This window comes from Zalophus californianus, chromosome 2, assembly GCF_009762305.2.
Source record: "Zalophus californianus isolate mZalCal1 chromosome 2, mZalCal1.pri.v2, whole genome shotgun sequence".
Taxonomy (NCBI): domain Eukaryota; kingdom Metazoa; phylum Chordata; class Mammalia; order Carnivora; family Otariidae; genus Zalophus; species Zalophus californianus.
The window spans coordinates 88,552,853-88,578,935 of NC_045596.1; the positions used below are offsets into that span (position 1 = coordinate 88,552,853).

The 26,083-nt window shown below is 41.7% G+C and overlaps 1 protein-coding gene and 1 long non-coding RNA gene across 10 annotated transcripts in view; one reads left to right on the forward strand and one right to left on the reverse strand.

Moving 5' to 3' along the window:
• Nucleotides 1-10,706, reverse strand: part of LOC113924384 — a 30,383-nt gene extending 19,677 nt beyond the window's left edge. The window contains exon 1 of the long non-coding RNA XR_003520655.2: nt 10,443-10,706. This is a non-coding gene — a long non-coding RNA (uncharacterized LOC113924384). The remainder of the gene's footprint in view (nt 1-10,442) is intronic.
• The window catches only part of SGMS2 (sphingomyelin synthase 2), an 83,965-nt gene that overhangs the window by 50,279 nt on the left and 7,603 nt on the right, over nt 1-26,083 (forward strand). For 5 of the 9 annotated variants that reach the window (XM_027598137.2, XM_027598136.2, XM_027598132.2 and 2 more), the window contains exons 2-4: nt 13,071-13,770; nt 17,541-17,751; nt 22,974-23,127. In XM_027598137.2, coding sequence (XP_027453938.1) covers nt 13,316-13,770; nt 17,541-17,751; nt 22,974-23,127 — 820 coding nt within the window. In that variant the 5' untranslated portion in view covers nt 13,071-13,315. Of the gene's footprint in view, nt 1-10,814; nt 11,036-12,834; nt 12,977-13,070; nt 13,771-17,540; nt 17,752-22,973; nt 23,128-26,083 lie in introns of those variants that run through there. The other 4 variants (XM_027598138.2, XM_027598134.2, XM_027598135.2 and 1 more) reach the window with 4 other exon arrangements.

Consider the following 26,083-nt stretch of genomic DNA (forward strand, 5'->3'; position numbering starts at 1 on the left):
TTCAAAAGAATTATACCAATTTCTGATCCTACCAGCGGTTCATTGCGGGCTCTTTGTTTTTGTTTTTAGAGAGAGAGCATGTGAGAGGCGGGGGTGGGGGGGTGGGGGGGTGGGGGGGGTTGGGGGGTAGGGTTGGGGTGGAGAGAATCCAAGTAGGCTCCTTGCTCAGTGCAGAGCCCCTCACAGGGCTCAGTCCCACGACCCTGAGATCATGACCCGAGGCCAAAATCAAGAGTTGGATGCCTGACTGAGCCACCCAGGCGCCCCCCCTTTGCAGTTTTTATGCTCCTTTTCAATTACAGCTTAAATTATAATTTACTGGACTTTGTTTCAAGGTCACTTTCTAGTGTTCTTATCCAGGGATGACAATAGGGTAGAAGTTGGTGTGTTAATCTGTCAATGAGACATTCTGTAGGAAGTTTTTGTTATTAGTAATTCGGAGATACTTGGTCACAGGAACTCTTTTGCCTAGGATATGTCAGAGGAGGTGTGGGGGAAATCAGCTCCAAATAGGAAGTAAGGAAATGAGTTCTGGCTATGAGACAGGCCCTAGCAATTTTATCCCTTCCTTGTGTTTCCTTTCCAGCCCATTTTCCACTTGCCCTGTGGATAGCCCAGCCAAAGTGATTCTCTGTTCCCAAACTGTCTCTTTCCATGCTCTCCCAGTTGCATTTAAGGGTGGCCTTTCCCAGTGGGGGTCCTGAAATCACCTGGCTTTAACCAAAAGAATGTGAGAATGAAAAGATGACTTCATGTACAAAGAAAGTGGAGAGCCAAGGCCCCATTGTGGAAGCCTGGATTAAAGAATCATAATTATATTTTCTATATTCTTTATATAGAATTTGTGTATATTTATGTGATAATTATATATTTGTTTACATATAATAGTTTGAGCTAAATGAATATCTGACCTTTTTCACATGCTAAGTTTTCGTTGTGATTATGTTTCTATTGTTATGGTAGACATGTTCCAGCCTAGGTAGTCCCCAGTCTTCCAGCACTGGGTTGCTGGGTCACCGCGCCTACCCCCAGTACCTACAGTTTGGTTCCCTATCCAAATACTCAGGGCTGTCCTGCTTTTGATAACAAGGATCAGTGCTCCCCTCCAGTGCCTCTTTGCACTCCCCAAGCTATAAGCTGCCCTTACATAGATCAAAATTTACGTTGGGTCCCTAAGAGCCATTTAAGTGCAGCCCTGATGTCTATGCTTTTCCATATTTTTTTTTCTCTTTTAAGGCTTCATTGTAAAAACTCTTACTCTTTTTCTTTTTTTTTTTAAAGATTTTATTTATTTGTCAGAGAGAGAGAAAGAACAAGCAGGGGAAGCAGTAGGCAGAGGGAGAATCAGGCTCCCCGCTGAGCAGGGAGTCCGATGCGGGGTTCAATCCCAAAACCCTGGGATCATGACCTGAGCCTAATGAAGGCAGATGCTTAACCGACTGAGCCACCCAGGCATCCCTCTTACTCTTTTTCTGCTATCACTTCTTTTCACCCCCCCCAAACTCTTCCCTCTTTTTCTAATTATCTCCTGGCACGACAGCTTAGGTATGTTGGAACTAAACGTCTCATGTTATGGTATACGTAAAAGAAATACAAAATAAGAGCTGTGTATCCTGTTCTAGATTTTTGCTGAAGGGAAACAGGCAATTGGCTAAGGATCACCACGTAATCAGTGGTGTATATACATCCACTCCTCGATCCTTACTATACCAGCAACCCCTAGGCTTTGTGGTGGAGTGCTCAAGCTCCATGCAGGAGGTCTTTAGCAGAGTAGACAAAAGTCTTGAGTGAGGTGTGTCCTGTTTTGAGAAAGAAGTGTGTCCATCTGTGTAAGGGCAGTTTATAGCCTGGGGAGTGCAAAGAGGCACTGGAGGGGAGCACTAAACCTTGTTATCAAAACGTTTTGATGCAGCTGAAGATTCCTTGATCATTTGCTCTTGCTGAACACGTTGGATTTAGTTCTAAAGAACCTCCTTTTCCCGAGCAGACCATGTCCGGTGGCAGTCATTTTGAGTATTCAGATACTTAGCCACTAGTATTTACTAAGACAGTATTTAAATCTAATGGTGTATAAACCAGATTTCTTTACTTCCTCCAATTTTAATATGCCAGCTTTCTGGTAATAATTATGGAAACGTACACTTTGTAACAGTTTCTTTCTCATTCATTAGGATAAATGAAAATTCAATAGGTAGATATTTTATAGATATATTTCAGGCACCAATATAACACTGAAATTTTTGCATTCCTTGAAATTGTTAAAATGGCATTGTTAGACTCGGGTATTTAATCTTTTAAGTTACTTTTTTTGCTGCCTTTCCCCCGATGTGTGCTAATCCTTGTGTTGGATTGGGTTTGGAAATCTGGGTCCCTCTTCAAAGACCCAAAACTGGGAAACATGAATCATCATTATTAGGTTTTTTACAGGAACAAAATCCTAGATTAGGAGCATTGGTCAAGTAAGTGCTTTCGAGAAACAAATAATGTATTTAAATACAACATGGCGGCTTAAATTCTGAGAGAAACTAGAGCCAAATATAGTGACCTTAATGGCTTTGGAGAAAGTATTGCTTTTTATAGCCTCAGACCAGAAAGCAGGGGCTTGTTCGGCCAGTCATGCAAAAGAACATTGTTGTGGTTGGCATAAGAAAATGAGAAATGTAGGCTTTATACAGACCTTTCTGGGTCTTCCGTGGTCTCTTTCCTATTTTTTCCTTGCCTTATAGTGAAAACCTTGCTCTGCCTTGAGGAACCCAGGTGGGCTGGAGCGCAGGACTTTAAAACACAAAGACATGCCTTGCCTTCATGCTCCCCACGCACCTTTGCCCTCTACCAAGGCCTATATAACACCACACCTAAATCGCAAGAAGCAGATGGGGCAAACCTGCTGGAGGTGCAGATTCTAGAAGCTTCCTTCTCTTTAATTTTTCAGCGGTTAATTCTTGCTACAAGGAAGTGCCCGCACCCCTAAATCACTCAGATTGTACGTATTAAGCTATTTCTTGAACTTGTTTGTTGGAAATACAATAACCATTGTATTTTAAATACATATCAAAAACTAGACTTTAGACCTCTTCAAGGAAATTGTATTGGAGTGTATCTGGGTGTCATTTCTACAACAGCGCTGGGCATTGAGTAAGCTTCCCATTCTTCGGCATCTGCCCTCTGCTGTAACCACAGTATGTCCTAACTGCAAGTTCCTGGTTAAATGCTTCTCCTAAAGCTTCACCTTTGCCTCCACTTTATAGCAAGATCAATTAACTCCCTTCTGGCGTTCTTGCTTGCAGGTGATTTCACTCAAGTCTCGAAGAGGTAATATTCTAGTAAACAGCGAGCTAGTAAACAGCAAGCGAAGTTTCAAGATGTTGTTTTTAAATACCCATTTAAATAGGCTATGAAATTGTATAGAGTATCCCCACAGTTTGGTCACCATGTGGTAGAGGGAGAAATCAATAGGTGTATTTCTTTTCTTTTTTTTAAGATTTTACTTATTTATTTGAGAGAGAGCAAAAGCAAGAGAGCTCACAGAGGGAGAGGGAGAAGCAGACTTGCCACTGAGCAGAGAGCCTGACGAGGGACTCGATCCCAGGACCCTGAGATCATGACCTGAGCTGAAGGCAGATGCTTAACCATCTGAGCCACCCAGGCACCTCAATAGGTGTGTTTCTAAGTAATCTGAAGGACATGGAATAAAGGAGCTTTATTAGAGAATTATAAAATTATTTTTAAGGAACTGTTCTTTTTTTCCTTCCCATTATTTATCATGGTTTTCCAGTAATCAGATATGCTTCCAAATCTAAAAACATTTTTGTTTTTGTGATGAGAAAATATACTGTTGACTGTGATCTATTTACTTAATTAGAAGCAGGTCTTCTAATACCACTTAGAGTATGTTGCGTGTTTTGGAGAGTATGTGAAACTGTTCAACCAGGCCTCTGCTTTTCTTTTAGACCTGCCACCTGTTCTTAGGAGAAAATATAAGCTCCAATATCAGACTTAAATATATTTTAAAAATATTAAATGGAGTTTTTGCGGCTTCCAGGAAAGTCCTCATTTCAATAGGTCATCTGTGCTCCTAGTCCAGAGTAATAAGTACTAAAACCCAAGGGCATCAGTTTCTAAGTATATTAATCTTTGGGGTATATAAGGAAGAATAGGAATGTAGAAGCAGATAATTATCACTGTTGTTTCGTTAGGCTGTAGATTTAACCTTTCTGATAAAGATCCCAGGGTGTTGATACTAACCAAGTTCTGGCTGTTTTTGTTTGACCATTAAACAGGGAGCAGGTAGTGCCAGTTGGAGGGGGGCAGGGGCAGTGGGAATGATGCTAGTGACCAAACATCTATTCTAATTATGGCATAATTACAGTTCAGATTATCAAGAGCACACATGGCTATTTAAACGAGAGGGGCCTTCTTTTGCTCAGCGCTAAAGTAGATAAGCAGTTTTGACACAAAGGCAAGACTTCAACCCAGCTTATTCTCCGAGATCTTGGGTATATCGTACTTCACTGGCAGTGAGTTCAGAAAAGATGAATGGGAAGTAGAAAATTCTAGCCTAGTGTACAGAATACCGAAAACTACAGATAAAGGAAGAAGACAAGACCAAGGGAGTCCCTCTATCCCCACCCTCGAGAAACTAAGCTTTCCTAGATGTATCCAGAATGGAGGTGGGGAAAGGGGCTTAGGGCAAGCCCAAGCCAGCCTTTGGGCAAAGTGATTGATGTGTCCCCAACTCTACCCCTTAACTCTAGAATGTCTGATTTAGAGTACCTCTAAAGGAAGTTAAAGAGGTATTTTAAATATTCCCTAGTCTGTGACCTCGTTGTTTTTTTTTTTAAGATTTTTATTTATTTATTTGACAGAGAGAGACATAGCGAGAGCAGGAACACAGCAGGGGGAGTGGGAGAGGGAGAAGCAGGCTTCCCGCGGAGCAGGGAGCCCGATGCGGGGCTCGATCCCAGGACCCCGGGAGCACGACCTGAGCCGAAGGCAGACGCTTAACGGCTGAGCCACCCAGGCACCCTGTGACCTCGTTTTATAGTCCTTTTCTATCTGCAGGTTCCCAGTCAGTCAATCTGTCTGTGTACCTATGTATCTAGTGTGTCTGTCTAACCTTTCTGCACCCTCATTCACTTATTCATTTATTTGCCTCACCACATGTTCCACATTGTACTATGGATTGTCACCTTGTCTTTCCCTGTGGCTCCAGCTGAGTCCCCTCCTCCTATTGGAGAACCTCAGTCCCCAATCCCAGGGTGGCTGTTTTGTCTTTCCAAAAGACACTGGAATCAGATCTGATCATTGGAATTCTGTAGCCGTTGCAATAAAAAGAATAGCAGCTTGGGGCACCTAGGTGGCTCAGTTAAAGTGTCCCACTCTTGGCTTCAGCTCAGGTCATGGTCTCAGGGACATGAGATTGAGCCCCACATCAGGCTCTGAACTCAGTGCCAAGTATGTTGAGATTCTCTCTGCCCCTCTCCCAGAGCTTGCTCGCACTCTCTCTCCCTCTCTCAAATAAATAAATAAATAAATCTGAAAAAAAAAGAATAGCAGTTAGAAAATAGAAGCCAGATTTTTATTTTTTAAAAAGATTTTATTTATTTAAGAGAGAGAATGAGAGAGAGAGAGCACGAGAGGGAAGAGGGTCCGAAGGAGAAGCAGACTCCCTGCCGAGCAGGGAGCCCAATGCAGGACTCCATCCTGGGACTCCAGGACCATGACCTGAGCCGAAGGCAGTCGCTTAACCAACTGAGCCACCCAGGCGCCCAGAAGCCAGATTTTTATTTTTTTTTTTAAAGATATTTTTATTTATTTATTTGAGAGAGAGAGAGAATGAGAGATAGAGAGCACGAGAGGGAAGAGGGTCAGAGGGAGAAGCAGACTCCCTGCAGAGCAGGGAGCCCGATGCGGGACTCAATCCCGGGACTCCAGGATCATGACCTGAGCCGAAGGCAGTCGCTTAACCAACTGAGCCACCCAGGCGCCCAGAAGCCAGATTTTTAAAACATGCTATGGAACATTTTGCAAGTCAGATCTTAGGGAAGCTACTTTATTGTATCAAACTTAAGTCAGAAACAATACAGGCTGAGTACTACTCCCCCTCTCATGCTGCATTATGGCCTGGAGATTATCCCTTCTTTTTTTTTTAAGATTTTATTTATTAATTTGACAGGGAGAGAGAGAGCGTGAGAGCAGGAACACAAGCAGGGGGAGTGGGAGAGAGAGAAGCAGGCCTCCCGCTGAGCAGGGAGCCCGATGCGGGACTCGATCCCGGGACCCTGGGATCACGACCCGATCCGAAGGCAGACGCTTATCCCTTCTTGTGGAATACTCCCAGTCCCACGATTTATTGTTTTCCAATTTACACAGCTAATATTTGCTCTGTGTAAATAAGTATTCCTTTCAACAAGTATTAAATTGTCTACCTCACCACTTAAAGTGACCTTTTGTGTGTGTGTGTGTGTGTGTGTGTGTGTGTGTGTGTGTGTGTGTGTGTGTGTGAAAGAAACAGACCATCTTGTGTTTTCTTTGAATACAACTCAGTAAATTTTGATTATGTTAGAGAAAATCCATCTTTTTTTGGTCACTTCATATTATTTAGTTACAAGGGGTTTTTTTTGAGCATAGTTTACACAAATTTTCTTAAGTGGTTTGATTTTCATTGGTTGGTTCTTGATGTCTGTAGAAAACGAGAAATGTGTATTCCAGAATCACTGCTAAAGAAGTGCTCAGCTGAGGAGTACTGTACTTGACAGGGATACGTGAGCATGGAATATAATAACAGCGTGGACTAACCCTTGGTTTTCTGGTTCCTTAGAAACAACTTACCTCGAGGCTGTATTTTTTTTTTAAGAAGCTTAATGGGGTTATTACTCACATAGTATAAAATTCATTTAAAGTCACAATTAAATGATTTTTAATAAATTTACAGAATTGTGAACCATCATCCCTGTCTAATTTAGGACCTTTCCATCCCCCAAAAGAAACTTCCAGCCCATTGGCAGTCACTCCGCATTCCCACCAGCAGCCCCAGGCAACCACTGCTGTAGGCTGGAGCTTTCTCTTTTAATAACTGGATACAAGACTGATGTCCAACCTTCCCTAATAAGGGATAGTAAATCAGTACCAGAAATCAAAACATCTGTCCTCTACCCAAGCATCTCTCTCCCAAAATTCAGAAGTTTGGTTTTATCTTTTAAATTGAAAAAAATTCTTTTTCCAATCCATTCCCAGAGTGTTGTCACCCTACAAAGCCTGCCCGTTTTCCTAGTTTGAAGTCTGTCATCACACCTCTACAGATGTGAGACCTAGTGGCGGAATAAAAACTTATTAGAAAGGTCTGACAAGCACTCATGTTACTTTTGTTGGGAAAGTCTTTCACAAAAATACATAATTTGCTAGTAAGCTATAGATTTTTTCAGTGTTCAAGCACTCATTAGTAAAAATATTTAGTAAATTTTGTGAGTGCTTGAAATAGAACTCCATGACTAATAATGATGCCCTCATTATCTGCAAGCATATTACTTACTCATTTTAGGTGAGGAGTTTTATAAGAAAGCTAAGCTCTAAGATTGTTAATAAAGAAGAGCTAAGATATGTTGGTCTCTGGAAAAACTTTATGGGCATGCAGTATCTTAGCTAAAATGGGTCTTGTTACTATAAAGTGATATAAACTTAAATGGTAGTTTATTAGTAACAATAGTATAGTTAAACGGTAGATATGAGTGATGGGAAATAATTGGTGCCTTTCCCCTTCTCCTCCCACAAGAGGACTCAATTATAAATATGAAATTTTTTTCTAAGTGTATACAAATTTTTACAAAATTACAGAGATTTAAAAATGCCTCTGTTGTTATCTAGGGGACTTTCCTGTGTATTCATGAGAAAGCTCATCGGGGCGCCTGGGTGGCTCAGATGGTTAAGTGTCTGCCTTCGGCTCAGGTCATGATCCCAGGGTCCTGGGATCGAGCCCCGCATTGGGCTCCCCGCTCAGCGGGAAGCCTGCTTCTCCCTCTCCCTCTACTGTTCCCTGTGCTTGTACTCTCTCACTGTCTCTGTCAAATAAATAAATAAAATCTTTTTAAAAAAGCTCATAATTGATTGTCATTTATTTATTCATTCATTTATTTATTGCTGACTATACTGTTGACCTCTTACATGTAATGGTACTGGAGGTGGTGGTGTGCCACTAAGAACAGGGGCTCCTTGGGCGCCTGGGTGGCTCAGTCAGTTAAGTGTCCAACTCGATTTTGGCTCAGGTCATGATTTCAGGATCATGAGATTGAGCCCTGGGTTGGGTTCCGCGCTCAGTGCAGAGCCTGCTTGAAATTCTCCCTCTCTGTGCCCCTCCCCCTCCACCCCCTAGCTCTCTAAACAAACAAACAAACAAACTTAAATAAAGAAAAAAAAAGAATAGGGGCTCCTGAGGTCAGATTCCTGGTTCCAGTCTGGGCTCTGCTTCTTCTACCTGTTTGACCTTGAGCATCTCACTTTATCCCAATTTCTTTAAAATCCTTCCTAGGGTTATAATGAGGATTAATTAGATAAGTATTTTTTTTCTGAGAACTATGTGTGGCTGTTTTATTCTACAACTTTTTAATGGTTTTGTGGTGACATCTGAGTTTTTTTAAGTTTGAGAAAGCTTTTATGTCTGTTAAGAAACTTATCAGGTGTTTGTTTCCATTGCTTTTCAATTCAATAAAATTGTTTCAAGACCTAGTTTTTCCTAAGCCTTTAAGCTCCATGTATAAATTTCTTTTATTCATAATTCCAACTTGCAAATGTTAAACACATTTTCTTCCGTCGATGTCTAACTTCTTTCTTCAAAAGATACCTCTTTATAAACATTAAAATCTATATTTAAACTTAGATAAATTTCCTTGATTTTTAAACTATATTTACATATTTAATATGTCTTCTGAACCACACCAGTGCACAACGAGGCTGGCATTCAACAAGCAGAGCATTTCTGAGCGCTCCGACGGGAGCTCGTGTCTACACTCAGTCTCCATCCAGGATGCCGTCAGTGAGCTTTGGGTCAGGACTGCCCAGGAGATGCGTGCTTCATGAGTTTCACACTTGTACCTTTTCTGATAGCCTTGACTATCTGTCATGTGGCCCCGTTCCCATTTTTTATTATTTTTATTTTTTAAAGATTTATTTATTATTTATTTTGAGAGAGTGAGAATGAGAGAGAGAGTACATGAGAGGGGGAGGGTCAGAGGGAGAAGCAGACTCCCCGCTGAGAGAGCCCAATGCGGGACTCGATCCTGAGACTCCAGGATCATGACCTGAGCCGAAGGCAGTCGTTTAACCAACTGAGCCACCCAGGCACCCCCCTTTCCCATTTTTTAAAAACTATAACCTCTGATGTCAATTATTGAGATTCCTCATCTCCTATTCACATCTAAGTTTGTATTTAATTGGATAATGCATCCTTCTTATGTAGTATTTATATACTTGTCTCATACTTTTATAGTTACTATATCAAAACACAGTATTTTATGTTACGATATCCATGATTCATTTAACTAATTCCCTGTTGTTGGATATTAGATCATTTTCACTTTTCTCTTATAAATGACTGTTAACATACTTGTAGAAATATTTTGTGTACATTCATATTTCCTTTGGATGAACTCAGAATAACTGGGTGCTATTACCCCATTATTACTTAATGTAATATAGCCTAATACCTACCAGTGTGAACCTTGGAATCATTTTGTCAAATTACAGGTAAAATCCTGTTGAGATTATTAAGGGGAAATGACTAATGTATGTATGAACATGGTAATATCAAACCCTTTACGAAATAGAGGTGATAGAAATAAAACAGAAGCTAATAGTGTGTTTTCTTGTAATTTGACAAAAAAGTTTCTAAAGTTCATTTAGGGATGGAAAGAAAGTGGAGTAACAGTGGAAGATTTTTTCCACTAGATATTGGCACACATATGACATGCAACTGCTATTGAAGAATGTGGCTCTATTTAGGTACTTCTGTTCCCTTTATTGAATACTTTCTCCCCCCAAAACCAAGTGGATATTGATCTGTATCAAATTCCTTTTTGACCTCACTCAAGATAATCATCTTTTCTATTTACATATGTTTGTGTTTTATTACAGCCCTTTGCTAACTGGAAACCTTCCTTGCATTTCTGGAATACATCGTCCTTTGGCCCCCCCCAAAAACCTAACAGTATCAGTATACTAACAGTTTCAGAGTTTTTGCACTTGCCTTCAAAGGAAGATTAGACTATAGAGGTCTTTAACTTTTAAAATATTCTCTAGGTTAGCTTCTGATATTTTGCAGTGTAAGAGGACTTGGAAAGCTTTTCATCTGCCTTGTGCTCTGGCATTAGTACCCTAAACAAATGAACTAATGGGATTGCCATCCATCGAGAGAAACTATTGTGGCTTTTGTCACTTTCCCAGATACTTACTGGTAGGAAAGGATCACCATAGGAATGAATATGTTGTAATCGTCATCTTGATGACAAGCGTTGTGTCCCAAGATTGGTTGACACAGGATAGTGTGCTTTGTATATTCAGTCTTCTTAATGAAATCCCAAGGAAAATATCAATCTTGCTACTAATGACGATAAATGGGCACTCATAAAGTGCTCTTACTCCCACGAGCACAAAGCTCTTCATGATTCATTATTTCAGTCATCCTCACAGTTGTCCCATGAGGTGGGTAGCTGAGTGCTTCCTCTTGGGGAAAACAAACAAACAACAACCAAACGGGTAACTAATTGGATTTTCTTCTGTTCTATGTTCCATGTTCTAGAACTGGATAGCTACCTTATAAAAACTGTCAGTATGTCCCCCAGTGGACCTGGGCCTCAAAAATCTCAAGTTTCTTTCACATACGAACACCAGGCTAGGAGCAGATGTGGAGTAGTAAAGTTGGAGGGAATTTTGATGCGTTTGGTAAGATGCTATGCGTGGATTAGCCTAGACTTGGTGAAGAGAGGCAATGGCCGAGTTAGCGTTTTGGCATCTCTGTTAGAAGTGGTAATCCATGGTGTCAAAGGTTTGTTTTTGCAAATATCTTACTGACGCACCTCTTCTCTATACTTACTCTTCCTACAACATTGTGCGAGGGTCCTACAAAGAATATCTGTCCATCCTGGTTTCCCAAGAGGGGCACTGGTCCTTTCTCATCCTGCTGTAGTGTATTCGTGTCTGTGGCTTTTCACAGGGACCAGACAAAGGTGCGATGTCTGCTTCTCAGTGATACCTCTTAGCCCATCTCCATCCTCCAGTGACCCTCCATTTCTCTCCAGGCCAACTTTCCTCATGCTTTCTCTTCCCCAGAAAAGGACAGTACCTCTCTGTAGACACATCTTGTCAGGCGAGCAGGGGTACAACTAAAAGTACACTTGTCTTGTTTTGTTTTGTTTCACTAAAAGATTTATTTGAGAGAGAGAGGGAAAAGATGAGCAGGAGGGGCAGAGGGAGGGAGACAGAGAAAATCGTAAGCAGACTCCACACTGAGTGTGGAACCTGACTCGGGGCTCAATCTCAGGATCCTGAGATCACAACCTGAAGCGAAATCAAAAGTCAGATGCTTAACCGACTGCACCCCCCCCGGGCGCCCCTAAAACTACATTTTATCTAGTGATCATTCCCCAGTAGATTTTTGTCACTTGAGTTCTGTCTCTTCAGTTAGACTGCAAGCTCCTTGGATGAATGCTCAGGTCAGCCGTGTTTTTTAAATTCCTTTTAATTGCCTCCCCATTGCTCCCTCCGCGCTGGGGTGTTCAGGTGCACAAGAAACACTTGTGGTCGCTCTATTTGCTATCCATACTCTCAACAAATATTGCCTGTACTTATTGACTGTGCCATTTTAACTTTTCCCCCTTTTCTTTCGTTAAATAAAGGCTTCCTTTCCCCCTTTTTCTTTCATTAAATAAGAGCTTACTTTGAATTCCCCCCCCCATTTTTTCTTGAAGTTCCCCTAAAAGGGAGGCCTTTAAAATGTGAAGAATTATGCTTTAAGTTGTGCAGTGTACTCAGGGCGGGGACTAATTATGAGGTTTGAAAACTCCTTCAGGTGGCTGGGTTCTGCAGCACGACTAAAATACTGCTTTCCTAAATTGAGAACAGCTGGGGCCGTGTTGCTAACCAGTATAAAAGAGTTGGTGCTTGGTGCTCTCTGTTGTGAAGAAGTCTTTGCTCTCCAGAGCTTGTGGAGCTTAAGCCAAAGGCACCCTTTCCTCATCCGTGTCGTGGTGGTGAGTGCCGGGAGCTGGCCCTCTGGGTGTCAGTTTCTATTGCCTGGTAGATCTTGCAGTGCTTGTCTCAAAATGTCGTTCCTTACTAATTTACCATGCCAATTGCAGGATTTTACCTTTCGAGTAACAAGTAGAATGCGTTCCCTCAACGCGACGTAGCTAAGGCTTTGTGTGTCTTTTCACCATATTATTTTGAAGGCTGTCAGCTTTCCTGGTGTAGGGTGTGCATCTCTACATATCGAAGGATAAACTGAGGCAGTGCCGATTTTAAGTATCTTGAATGTGTGGTTCTTGAATCTGTTCTGGAAAGTGGTCCCTTAAAAAGACTCCAGTTTCTTAAGGAGGAAATAAAAAATGGACTCATCGACAAATGGAGAGAGTAACAGTTACTCAGTCCATGTGAGCAGCTCATCCCAGTTTTGTATTCTTGCAGGTTCATAGAAAAGCTGCAGCCTTAGGAAAGAGTGATGTGAGCTCTGGAGAGGTTCTAAGTTATTATGACTTCATGATTAGCAACAAGTAATAGTGTCTGATGAAGGCTTTGCAAAGTTGGGTCCTGACTTTTATTTAAAGAAATTTTAAAGGAATTGATTATTAAAATGGACCTATTTATACTAACATCGGCTCAAAAAGAGACAAGAGTCCCAGGATAAAACAAGTCCATATTTTGCAAATAAACTCCATCTCAACAGCATTAACCATGTTCTGACAATATATTTCTAAAGCAAATGGCTTTGGTATTTGCTTCCTTATTTTGATAATGTTTTTGTTTTGGATGGTTGACAATTGGACAAGCACAGTGTCTGAACAGTTTTTGTTTCCTTTTTGCAGGTGGGATAGTAACACCTCTAGGAGAAAGAAAATTGGCTCCCTCTCTTGAAAGTGGCGAGTGTACTGCAGGCGGCTGCATGGGGGGAACAGTAATCAGATGGCTACCTTCTACGTTTTGTGCTAGGAAACAAAATCAGTTATAGGAATCCATGTTGATCTTGGAAGTAGAAGGATTTAAAAAAGTGAAGTTTGCACAAAAAACACATACTTTGCCAACTCCCTTTTGATCTGAAGACTGGGGGACAATGGATATTATAGAGACAGCAAAACTTGAAGAACATATGGAAAATCAAACCAATGATCCTGCAAGTACTTACACAAGACCTGCCGAGCCTGTTGAAGAAGAAAACAAAAATGGCAACAGTAAACCGAAGAGCTTATCCAATGGGTTGCGAAAGGGCACCAAAAAGTACCCGGACTATATCCAGATTGCTATGCCCACTGAATCCAGGAACAAATTTCCCCTGGAGTGGTGGAAAACAGGCATTGCCTTCGTGTACGCCCTTTTCAACCTCGTCCTAACCACCGTCATGATCACAGTTGTACACGAAAGGGTGCCTCCCAAGGAGCTCAGCCCCCCACTACCAGACAAGTTTTTTGATTACATTGATCGGGTAAAATGGGCATTTTCTGTATCAGAAATAAATGGGATTATATTGGTTGGATTATGGATCACCCAGTGGCTGTTTCTAAGATACAAGTAAGTAGGTCTGCTCATGGGGGATGGGGGGGGTGGCCTTGCCCTAAGTTTGTGTTTAAGGGGGTAGATGTGTAATTGAAATGGTTTTCCTCGGTTTTGTCTGATGAATTCAGTCAGATCCAGGCATTTGATGACAGGAAGCAACAGAAGGATCGACCGTGTTGAATAAATAAACATTTATTGAGCAACTGTGTATGAGAGGTAACCATGAGGACCTAACAGATGTACTGTGGTTGGTGATTCAGAGTTGATGAATTTAAGGTGCAGTTCCTGATCTCAAGCAACTTGGTGCTATGGTATCTGCATGAAAAATCAAGAGGCTTAGAAAGGAATAACATTAACCTCATCCTGCTTTTGTTATTTTAGGCTTTTAACAGGTGGGGAATGGCGTCGCCAGGGAACTTTCTTCTATTGCTCGTAGAGTGATGACTGTATTGGTCTAGAGTCAATAGCATTCTTTCAGGTTTGCTTCTATTCAGGAGTTCGCAAATTTTACATTTCTTTTTCTGTTGCCTGTTGGCAGTCGAGTCACAGGAGTTTCAGAAGCGGCATTGAGGCGTGGGTCCGTGCAGTTTGGGTTTTAGGTTTCTCAAGTAACCGTGCTGTCCAGTGTCCCTGTGGCACCACAAGGAAGCTCTTAGTTCATTCAGTCTCCCTGTTCTGGGAGTAGTAAAGCCACGTACTTTTGCCTTAAAGACACTTAAATATAGGACATAGCTCTGAAGAGGTTATTTTTGCTTCCCCGTGAAATCTGACTACTAGTCCATAAAAACAGGGCCCCGGCAATTCCCTTTTCATTTCATGTCTCCTTCAGATGTTTTGTTCTCTACTAAGATTCTAGCAATTAAATCACTAAAATAGAAGTTGGATCAAAACCTTGCCCATAAACGGAGGCTTTTGAAAATGTAATGTGTACTAACTTAGTCGATACTGTTCAAAAATTCACAAATGGGATTTCTGCATTAATGCCACAAGATCATGTTTAGGAGAGAGAATTTACACTATAGTGTTCCTTCATTTTCTTGTTGCTTTGAGAAGAGAATTCAATCTCTTTGCTCAAGAGTTTCCCCAAATTCAAGTTTGCAGTTTTGAAAGCTTGTTCTACAAACTGAAGTCATTCCTAAACATTTTCCTTGGTATGTGTAAGTAAAAGGCAGCTATCAAGGGTCTTTTACCGGAACTATTTGCTGCCAAAGCTGTTAAGTTATGGTATGCTTTATGCTGAAAGCAAGCAATAGGTTTGTTGAACTTTAGCATTTCTCTTTTGGATGTCTACAATTGACACTGAAAATAAAAGAGCCTGCTTAGGCCAAAGGTGTTTGCTTTCTCCCTTAATTTAGACCAACGTTTTATTCATATATACATGAAAAGAGACATTTTCCAGGGTCTGGTAAGTAGCTGGCTTCTACCGTGCTGCTTAAGCACAGTCTCAATTTATTTGAATCTTTATCTAGAGAGTTGTTATGAACTGCCACTCCATGAGTACCTTAGGCTTTACCATGTCAAAACTCCTGGGGGTGCCGGGTGCCTTAGTCAGTTAAGCGGCCAGCTCTTGATTTCAGCTCAGGTCACGATTCCAGGGTCATGAGATCGAGCCCGAGTCGGGCTCTGCGCCGGGCATGGAGCCTGCTTGAGATTCTCTCTCTCCCTCTCCCCCTCCCCCCCAAACAAACAAATAAACTTGTGGTCACATAGCTGGCCACACATTTTAATGATAACCTACTGTTTTGATCACAACTCATCAGAAACTTGTTGGGGAAATCATACTTTTTTTTTTTTTTTACTTTTGAGGTTAGAATTGTATCATTTTAGTAACTAGTAGAATAATTTTTACAACCTGTTTTGAACATCCTAGCTGAATGAGAAATCCTACTTGCTTTCTCTTGTAAAAGCACCTTCAAAACTGTGGGAAAAAAAATCATTAGCAGTAGTTATTTTTCTAAATAAGGTTGCAGAGTGTACATTTTACCTTCTAAGTTAATTTTCAGTTCTGAGTACAGCTGAACTCAGAATGCTGGAATGAATATAATTGACTCATAATAATTTTTGCTTATTACTTCACCTTGTCTAACAGCATTGAGCACCCAGTTCAACAGTCTTTGGGTTTGAAGTTGAAGCAAAGGGTGAATTGTTTTTCACTTAACCAAATGGAGAGACTCAGCACTGATGATCACCCTTTCCTTTTCAGTACTAGAAAAGGCAGAGTTAATATAGCAGGCCTTTGAAAGAAATGGCCTTGCACTAAATAAATACTTTCATCTAATTGTCTTTTTTAAAGATTTTATTTATTTGAGAGAGAGTGAGTGCACACAAGAGCGGGGGAAGCAGCAGGGGGAGAGGGAGAAGCAGACTCCCTACTGAGCAGGGAGATGAACATGGGGCTCTGTCTCAGGACCCCGAGATCATGACCTGAGCTGAAGGCACTTAACTGACTGAGCCACCCAGGCGCCCCTCATTTAATAGTCTAGGTAGTTTTCTACTCTCTATTTTGACCCCAGAAACTCTGGGATATTCTTAAAATAGTTACTGGAAATGGGCAACTAAAATTATATTCGTACATAATTCTGTAAATTAGAAGTCCCAGCAGTTACCTGAATTAGACTTTGATCCACGTCAGACCACAGTCTTGGAGAAAACTAAAAATAAGCCACATGCCTGAAACTGCCTAGTTTTCCAGAAGTCTTTGATCGGTATTAGTTTTGAAAGTTTGAGAGCTCTGCAAATGAGAGACCTGTAGGAATATAGTTTATGTGTGAGGGAGGTTACAAGTAGCAATTCCAGGGGCTTTATGGGCCCCACCCTTGTGTGACTCCCCAGAACCCAGAGTTTATAGACCCACCCCTAATTACACAGCAGAAAACAAGTCATTTTCGCTGGACATCAGGACGCTCAGAACCCTCGAAGCCCATTCAGATAACCCATGAGGCAGCAGCGCAAACAGGCAGAGCCTTTCCCGCTGGAGGACAGTGTGCACAAAGTCAAACCTCTGGGAACCACTGCACTGGAATGAGGACTCAGGGGTACAGGACAGGTCTCCACCACAAAATATGAAGTATGAAAGTACTTGTGGGATTTTTTTTTTTGCCTTTTTTTTTTATTGAGGTTGAATAAAATAAGGGTAAACTAATCAGTTTAGAGTTTCACCCTTAAGTGTCCATAAAGGTACAAGGGTACTTGGGACATTTTCAAAATCTAGTTCTCTGAAAATCTGTATAGTCATAGATAAAATAGTTCGTGCCCAAGTTGTGAAAATACTTTTGGATGGTCTCCAAATAAACCTTGCTTATATAACTGAGGTTAAATCAGTTGCCCCATTTCCCTCTGTGCCCAATTATGTAATATCACCTTAGCTCATTAGTTAATTCCTCTGTGACTCGTTTATACCTTTGATATGTTCTCAAGAGAAGGTTTTATTAATGTAGTGTGTTGACGAGAAACATAGAGCAGTTCATTGAATTCTCTGGCAAAGAGTGCCTTTTTTTTAGGAGAGGTTGTTGTCTAGAGCCCTTAGTCTGCTATAGCTTCTCCACTCCCCACAGACATTCCTTTTGGGTCCTAACCCTCCTAGATTTATTACAAAAGGTGAACCTTCGTTTCTGGAGTGTAGGGGTGGGCCGTTCCCATGTAAGCCTGTGTGTGAGCCGTGAAACTGGTCTGTTAATGCCACTCTATATTAATCATTCTTTATTCTGTTAAACGTCGTTCTGTATTGCATTAGGAGCAGAAACAACGAGTCAACTTGTTTCTCCCTGTCCCCGTTTTTCCTTTAGGTCAATAGTGGGACGCAGATTCTTTTTTATCATTGGAACTTTATACCTGTACCGCTGTATTACAATGTACGTCACCACTCTGCCTGTGCCTGGGATGCATTTCCAGTGCGCCCCGAAGGTGAGCGCCTCTGAGCTATCATGTAGAGGAGACGAAAACACTTCGGGAACACCTGCTCGCTGTATGGCAGGTTCTTCAGACACTCTTAGAGCTGTTAAGTGCAGTCTGGTATATTTTTTGTTTCTCTTTGGATTTGGAGGGAAGATGTTCCGATATGTTTTCATAAAACATGTATCTTTGTGCATCAGAAATTCATTTTCTGCTAACCAAGAGTTACAGCGGGGTGTTCAACTCTTCTTTTTTGCCTTCTCTTGTACTCGTTCATGCATTCATTCATCCTACAAGTGTTAAAGCTGCTGTTATGTACCAGGCCAGGCACTGTAGCAACAGCAATGACCAAAGCAAAGTTCTTCTTCTTCAAGAGTTTATGTTCTATTGAGGGATGACAGCCGAAAACTAAATGCATCACTTGTAACATGTTGATAAGTCAGGTCACTGTCAGATGAAGAACAGAAAAGCTGAGTAAGCGTAATGGGGACACTGAGGGTAGGTACGACTTAGAGAGCAGAGAGGCTTCTGTAGTAAGAAAGCATTGGGGCAAGATACAACATGGGGAAGTGAGCCGTGTGCATAGGCCACGGAAGTAGCTTAGTCACAGTGGGTACAAGGGGTGGCAGGAGGCCCATGTGGCTGAGTAGAGATGGCACAGGCCGTGGGTCCCCTGGGCCCTTTGTGGCCCACTGAAGTGAGGAGAAGTCATTTGATTCAGGCTGCATTCTGAAGGTAAGGCCAACAGGATGTGCTCGTAAGAGAAAGAAGCCAAGGATGACCCCAGAGTTTTTAGCAAATGGAAAGCCAGTGTGGCCTTTTGCTGGGATACATTGTGGGAATGAACTCGGAAACTGTCTTAAGCAGGATTTATAGTCTCTCCAGGTAGAGTCATTTCTTGAGAGAGCTGTTAATCATCTTAGACCCCAGTATGCCCTGGTTTATAAAAAAAAAAAGGAAACTTACAAATCATGTGCTTTCTGGACAAGGGAATGAAGTCTAACATCATATTTTACTGAACACTAAGCAGATGTCCCAGGTGGAAGGAAAAATAGAGTTGTTCTGAGGAAGTCAACAGTCTCCCTCACCAGATATAGGTGTGGTTTGGAGAAGCCTTAATTTTCCAAAGCCATCAAAGCAGAAAGTATTTGTAATTAAAACAGTGTACATATTGAATTTAAACATTGGCCGATTTTTAGTGAAACTAATTTAAGGCATGGGAGAAGTTCAGAAAAGTAATAAGCGCTTCTAAAGGGGTTATTGCTCTGTGTTAAATGAAGAAGTGGGCACAGAAAAGAAAGCAAGCCCATCCCAGTAATGGATGAGGTTTGCAGAGATGAATTGCTATGATTACAGAAAGACAGTAAATTAAAGATCCTCCTCCCTGGAAGAGTTGCAATTTTCAGAAGCCACATCGGTAAATGTACCACTGGCTAACCAAGCTACAAATACTCACAATGGAGGCTCTGGCGGTCCTCCTAACTAATCCGCCCCCATGTTCAGCTGTCAAGACCTATTCCTGCCGCATAAGCAGGCTGGCTGTGGGTGCCTGAATAAGGGTTCAGTAAGATAAACACACAGATCACTTTGGAGGTGGTGTGGTGTTCTAGCACAGGAGTCAGAATTGAGTTCTCAGTGGGGTCCAGCCACGGACTTTGAGTGCTCCTTAGATTGTGCTTATGAGGCTGTTAGGTAATCTACCGGCCTCCTCTGTTGTTGACTCGGTGGAATATCCTCTGAGGCTGTGAACAATGACAGGACCGTGTATCCTGAAGCCACTCGCAGTGGGAGGATGTCAAACACAGCCCTTGCTGCCTAACACAACTTGTTCCTCAGTGGATACAGTCCCCACACTGATTTCACAAGATTGGGGAAACCCTTGGCCTTTGGTTTCCCAGCTGCCTTCTCCCTTGTCTATTCCTGGAGCTCACTTTGAGTCTCTTGCTTACAGTTTGCCTCAGCCCACCCACCTGAGTTTTGGTTTGCAGTCACAAAATCTTGCAGTCTTTTTTTTTTTTTTTTTAAAAAGGAATAAAAAATTATTTTAATCATATCAACAAGCCAAACCAAAGAGGAATGGTTCATGGAACTTACAGGATCCCAATTCAGCACTCAGTGCTCTGCTTATGCGTGAGCCCAGTGCCCCTGGTCCCAGGGCAGAGGTCAAATCCCACGAAGATGTTGGGATTTTGCACCAAGTTCTTGGTTTGGCTTTTCCGCCTAAACTCACTGATCTGAAATAGCTAAAGGTGAGATATGGGCATGATCTACAGGATTCCCCAAATCTAATACGGCCAGTAGAATTTCTCTACTCCCAGACCATCCTCCCATCTACCGAATCTTGTGTTTAAATCCATTTTGGCCCGGTTATTAGGACTTGGATGAAATGATTTAGCTTTTCAAACCCATTTGGCCATGTGCAAGAATGTTGGGCGGGGATAGCTCTAGTCCCTTACCTGAGAAAGCTTTCCTGGCCATGAGTGCCCAAAGGACCCTTCTTCTGAGCTGAAGGGACCGTGTGCAGGGTGAGTTTTTTGTTTTGTCATCAGCCGTGTTGGGCTGTCTTGTACTTTCCTGGTGTGGGACGTGGCATGTGGTGGTAACAGCTCCAGGAACCCTTAGAACACGGAGCACCCGTCTGGTCTGGCGCTTGTGATCGATGCCTCTCCTCTTAGTCATCCACGTCTTCTGTTCCATACCGAGTCATGGTGTGGAATGGTGTCTGAAAAAATGAGGAAATTAATAGGAACTAGAGTCTTAAGTGGTGAGTGATGGAGGGTCCCAGTGAACCAAAACAGAATTAGGAAAAAAAACCCATTAATCCCAATTCTCACTTAGCCTTCCCTCCCCTCCCCAGTTTTCTTTCTACCCTCTTTTTTTTCCCCCTTTCTTGAGGTGCTCTTTAGCATTTATACTGAGCATGAATTGACATCTAGAATAGCAATGACAGGATCAAGGAATTAAGAACTGTGGAAAGACAGAGCAAGAAGAGAGCGTGCTTTCTCTGTTCTGTAAAGGCATAATGAATCCAGGGCTATCAGAAATCTCCATTCACCCTCGCTGCTGAAAGGAAGAGGGGAGAAGACAATGTGTGGCAATAGTTCGGCTCCTGGTCTGCTTAGACCTTTGGGTCCATCTAATCCTGGGTCAAGGGACTGATGACTTTAAGGGTTTCTGCCCTTAGGAAATTAGAGTACTGAGTTGGGATAGGCGAACAGATTAAAAAAATATGTTAGGGTTTTGAAATGAATAACATGTCCTTTTTAAACTGTAAACACAGTGGTTGGGCAGCATATGTACTTTTTAATTTGATCTCAGTGTTAACAGTTGTTTGTGCCAACCACGTGATAAGTTCCTGAAAGACTGTGATTGATCTGACAAAGAACACAGCTAGAGTTTTATCTTCCACATCAAGGGTGTATCACATTATTTCATGTAGTATGCAACACACCTTTCCTGAGGTGCCCCTGAAATGAGTCCTGCAACTTTGTTAGCAGTACTTAACCTTCCCCAGTATGGATCCTTTGCTGCCTTCTAGATCCTCTCTTTTCAAGGCAGGATCACCTGTTACTTGGCATGTTGGTTTAAGGACTATCAAGTCTTTTTTTTTTTTTTTTTAAGGTTTTATGTATTCATTTGAGAGAGAGAGAGAGCCAGAGCAGATGGGAGCAGCAGAGGGAGAGGGAGAAGCAGACACCTCACTGATCGGGGAGCCAGATATGGGACTCGATCCCAGCACCCTGAGATCACAACCTGAGCCGAAGGCAAACGCTTAGCCGTTTGAGCCACCCAGGTGCCCCAAGGACTATCAAGTCTTGATAAAATATTTGTGTTCTGGTTTTGCCACCTGGGCTTGCCCTAAGCAAACTTTTGAAGAAAGTTACTTCTCACCTTGCCCTCTAATCCCAGTTTATGGCATTTTCTCTTGCAGAGCCTTATTCTCAACTATCAACCAATCATGGTGTGTTTGCCTTTTTACATGGGTCATCTGAATAACAGAGAACTTTCTAGATCCTTATGAATTCTTTTTTTAATCAGGAAGGTTCTAAGGTCCCAATAGTGATGTTTTAGGCAAGGAATCCTGCCCGGATTCCTGTTGTACTGGATAGGATGGTTTTCCACTTGCTTTAGGGGCTAACTGAATTTCTCTACTCCCAGACCATCCTCCCATCTACCTGTACGCATCCTACCCTCCTTTACCCCCTGGCATCCACTTGGGCAGGATACTGCCTGTCTTCATCACCTGTTTAGCCATCATCAAGGCTGGACTGGCCATGCTTCAGGGCCTAGTTGCCCGAAAGGATCATCATTGAGTTACAAAAGGCAGCATGTCCTAGACCTGGCCCCCTAGGTCCCAAATGCCTAGTCATTAGTGGTCCTTCTGTATTTCTCTTCTCATGTGTACTATTACTTGAATATATTTCTGAGGATCATTCCTTGATTTTTCTAAGCCTGTTCACCTGATACTAGATTGTTCTGAAACTCTTTATCTGGCTCTTGAGCATTTCAGTATTCCAATTTTCCATGCCTACCATTTTGACCCACTCAGTCTACTACTCCTGACTATTTGCTTCAGTTTTAATGGGATATAAACTTTTGACTATTGGGTCAAACTCCTGTCCTAGCCCATCATTGTTTCCTATGTCATCATGGTGGCTTCTAGGGACTTCTACACCACTGTCCAAGGGAGCACTCTTGCCCTCTGCAACAGCACACAGATTATTTCCTTGGAGGATGTTTTTCCTGATCAGAGCTACTCATTTTTAAAAGCTGTCAATACATCTCTAATCTATCATTTGCAAACCTATTTAAATTATGTAATGTGTTGCAGCTCCCTTCTTAACTGTAAATGTCTTGATCAGATATTAACACAGCTCTTTGCACACTTTAGGCTGCCCACTTAACACAAAAGTCCCCGAATACACTTTAGAATATTAGTAATGTGGTATTCAGCTGAATCAAATATTAACCATCCAAAACCCTGACTTCCCCCTACAAAGAGGAAAGAAAGTAGCTTTGATCTTTTTAGTGCATAGCTGTGGTGAAGTCATTGGTTATTAATATTTTTTAAAAGCTTTGCCCAAGGACACACCACCACCAAAACATATTATTAGTAACATACTGAATAATTTAAAATGTGCCACTAAAACTCGCCGGTACAACGAATAAAACCTAATTGGAGGAGCTTCCCCCCTTGGCTTCTTTTTGGCTTATTAAGTTAAAAGGGAAAAAGCACAACCTGGTAAGCTTTCTAAGTATCACACAAATTAGGCTGAAGTGTGATTTTATCGGCTTGTAAATTTTCTTCCTGATCTTGTGTCTTTCAGCTCAACGGAGACTCTCAGGCAAAAATACAACGGATTCTGCGATTGATTTCTGGTGGTGGATTGTCCATAACTGGATCCCATATCTTGTGTGGAGACTTCCTCTTCAGCGGTCACACCGTTGTGCTGACACTTACTTATTTGTTCATCAAAGAATGTGAGTATAACTCCTTCCCACTCTGTTGACTACTGTGGTGGGAGGGATCCCTAAGGCCAGAAATTGATGGGAACCCTTATTCCATTGGGATTGATAGCTATGAAAGAGACAGGTGTGTGTGTGTGTGTGTGTGTGTGTGTGTGTGTGTGTGTGTGTGTGTGTGTGTGTGTGTGTGTGTGTGTGTGTGTGTGTGTGTGTTTAAATCATTTCAACTAGTCCTATGTGATTTGGACACTGGAGGCTTAAAACTTGACCCTGGATTCTCTAACATTTAGCATGCCTCCACAATGTCTCTCTCCCGCCTCTTCTCTAGGTATGAAAAGCTATTTTAGTGTTGCAACTAAGAAGAACACAGTGTTAAATTTATTGCAAACAGAATCCATGCACTGGAAAGCCAAATGTAAATGACTTATGAGTGAAACTTCCATTGTATGGAACTTCCATCATTCCAAATAATTTAATGTTTTCCCCTTTTTTAGATGTTTTCTTGTCCCATTCCAATTTCACCATTTTCCAGCCGACTTCTATGATTCAGTAGGCATCTTCAAGGAACATTTTGCCAGTATTGATCATTTCTTTGTACAAAACAACATGGAGGCAAGAATGTGATGTATCTTTCCATATTTATACAGTGAATTCCCATTATACAAAATCCTTGTGTGTCCTGTCAGCTTTCATGGCTCGTATAATGTCTCCTTCATTGTGGGATCTGTATTTTAGTTGCCTGGCAGATCCCCTTGTTGTAGATTTCTGAGGTTTGTTTTAATTAGGCCCATCATCTCAAAGTCCTTTCAAAGCGAGTGATACTTTCTCCTTCATTGTTGCAATGCTGGTCAGGTTAACCTTCCCCTTTAGTTCCAGAACACTCCACAGTGTTTCTTAGAGCCTTATCTCAACTTTCTTCACCTACTCGGCATTGTAAAGAGGTCTTTTAGCAAAGACCAGCAGAAGGACGCCTCCCCCTCTGATGTCCTGCTTCTTCCACCCTCTCTTGGCCTGTCATTAATTCAAACAAGTTTACTGGCAGATGGCAGTGTGGATGTCAGAGTTTATCTGTCCGGGGTGCCTAAGTGAGTTCTTGTCCCTTGGGTTTCCTGGGGTTTTAGGTTTAAGTTCTGCTTTGAGAGTATTATGACAAAGAGTTGAGGCTCTTTACAGTAGATGAACTGAAGTCTTTTTTTTTGGTAAGAATTGTGTAGCTTCCGAGTTGTTTCCTTTGTAAGTGCCACATGCACGCACACACGCACGCGCGGTTGCGCGCACACACACACACACTTGGTACAGAGAGTAGTGTGTTAAGTGCACAGACTTCATCATACCCGACTTTTTTACGGCAGAGGGTGTTCTGGACGTTTCCCCTTATTTCTGCCCTCAGCCTCACACTGTGGGAGGTGGTAATGGGAAGAAACCTGAGTCTATTTCTGCACCAATATCAGGGGGTTGTCTCTTCCTTAAATGTCAGTCACTACATTTCCAATACCTAGTTATTGGTTCTGATGAGCCAATAGAGTGATCTGTGCTGTTTATGATTCTGACTCTAACTTTTGTTGGAAAAAGTTCCACCTGTGTGTAAGATCAATTATTTTCCAGTGCAGAGGTGTACTTGAGTTGTAGAAGCTTCTCTCTAATCTGAAAATCATTAAGAAATTTATAGAAAAAGGTGAAGTTGAGGGTGGGGAGGCGTTGCATGTTGGAGCAAAGCCATTGTGGATTCAAAGTAATGAAGAGAATCACCCCAGGAAACTGAAGGTCAATTTTATAAAATAACCGAAGACCAAGGGTTGTTAACAGCAATAGCAAAAAGTCGTAATACTCTGTGCCAGGCACTGTTCTAAGCCGTTGATGCAAAATAACTCATTTAATCCTGCAGCCACCCCAAGAGAGAAGCACTGTTTTCCCCATTTTTCAGGGAGGAAATTTAAACATAGAATGACTTCCCACGGTCCCCAGTTGGTAATTGGAAGATGGGGTATTCACACTCAAGCAGGCTGACTCCAGAGGTTATGCTATTAATTTCTTGGCTCTGTTTAGAATATTTGGGAATCCAAGTTGTCTGATCTTATAAAATTGCTAAGGAACAGTCTGGGTCTATTGCTCATTATTGTTCTTTCTTTTACTTCAGAGCAATAGCAAGGCAACTTGTGATTATTTTTATGCTTTAATGAAGGCTCTGCAGTATGTAGAGAGATTTGCTTCCCACGGCATGATTTTGGCTTGAGGTTTTTAAAACTGTATTAAGTTTACATACAGCAGGGAAAGAATTATATTCTGCTTTTTCTAATTTTTGGTGAGAAATGAAATGGCAAATCTGTAATGCTTAATACGGACCCTGCTGTAGAGTCAGTTCTGTACATAAACAGAGCATTCCATGTTTGTGCTCGTTTCCTGTGCAATTAGGAAAAACCATCACCTTCTAAATGATACCATGTGTTATTGTTCTGAGTAAGCAGTGCTTCCAATGGCTTTTTTGAGCAGAATGCTTCTAGAATTAGATGCATCTTTCCTATATTTTTTGTTTTCCTGCCTTTTGATCTAGTTGGTCTCTTTCCTTGTTTGCTTGGTTGTCATGAGTAGATTTGAATGTTGTCAAGAGAACAGATGAAAACATGAGACCAGGACCGTTTTTTGTGGGCTTTCCACTGTTGTGCAAATTTTATCACTGGGGCCTAGGTTCCTTACAAAATTAGCCCAAGGAGGTCAGTCTAGTAGTTAGAACCAAATGTCTTGCTAGGAGAGGGGGAAATTTTTCTTTCTTGCTTTCTATTTCTTTTCTTTCTTTTTTAACCTTGTTACCACAGAAAGTCCATTGTCTGTATGATTATTCAATGGCAGCTAGGGCTAGGAGCCCACACGGACAAGTGGATTGGATTAATATTTGTATCATTATCTTTTAGCTTGATGTTCTCCCTGTGGTAGGATGGGAAAGCAGGAAGGGGTTACCATTTTCCCATTTCTA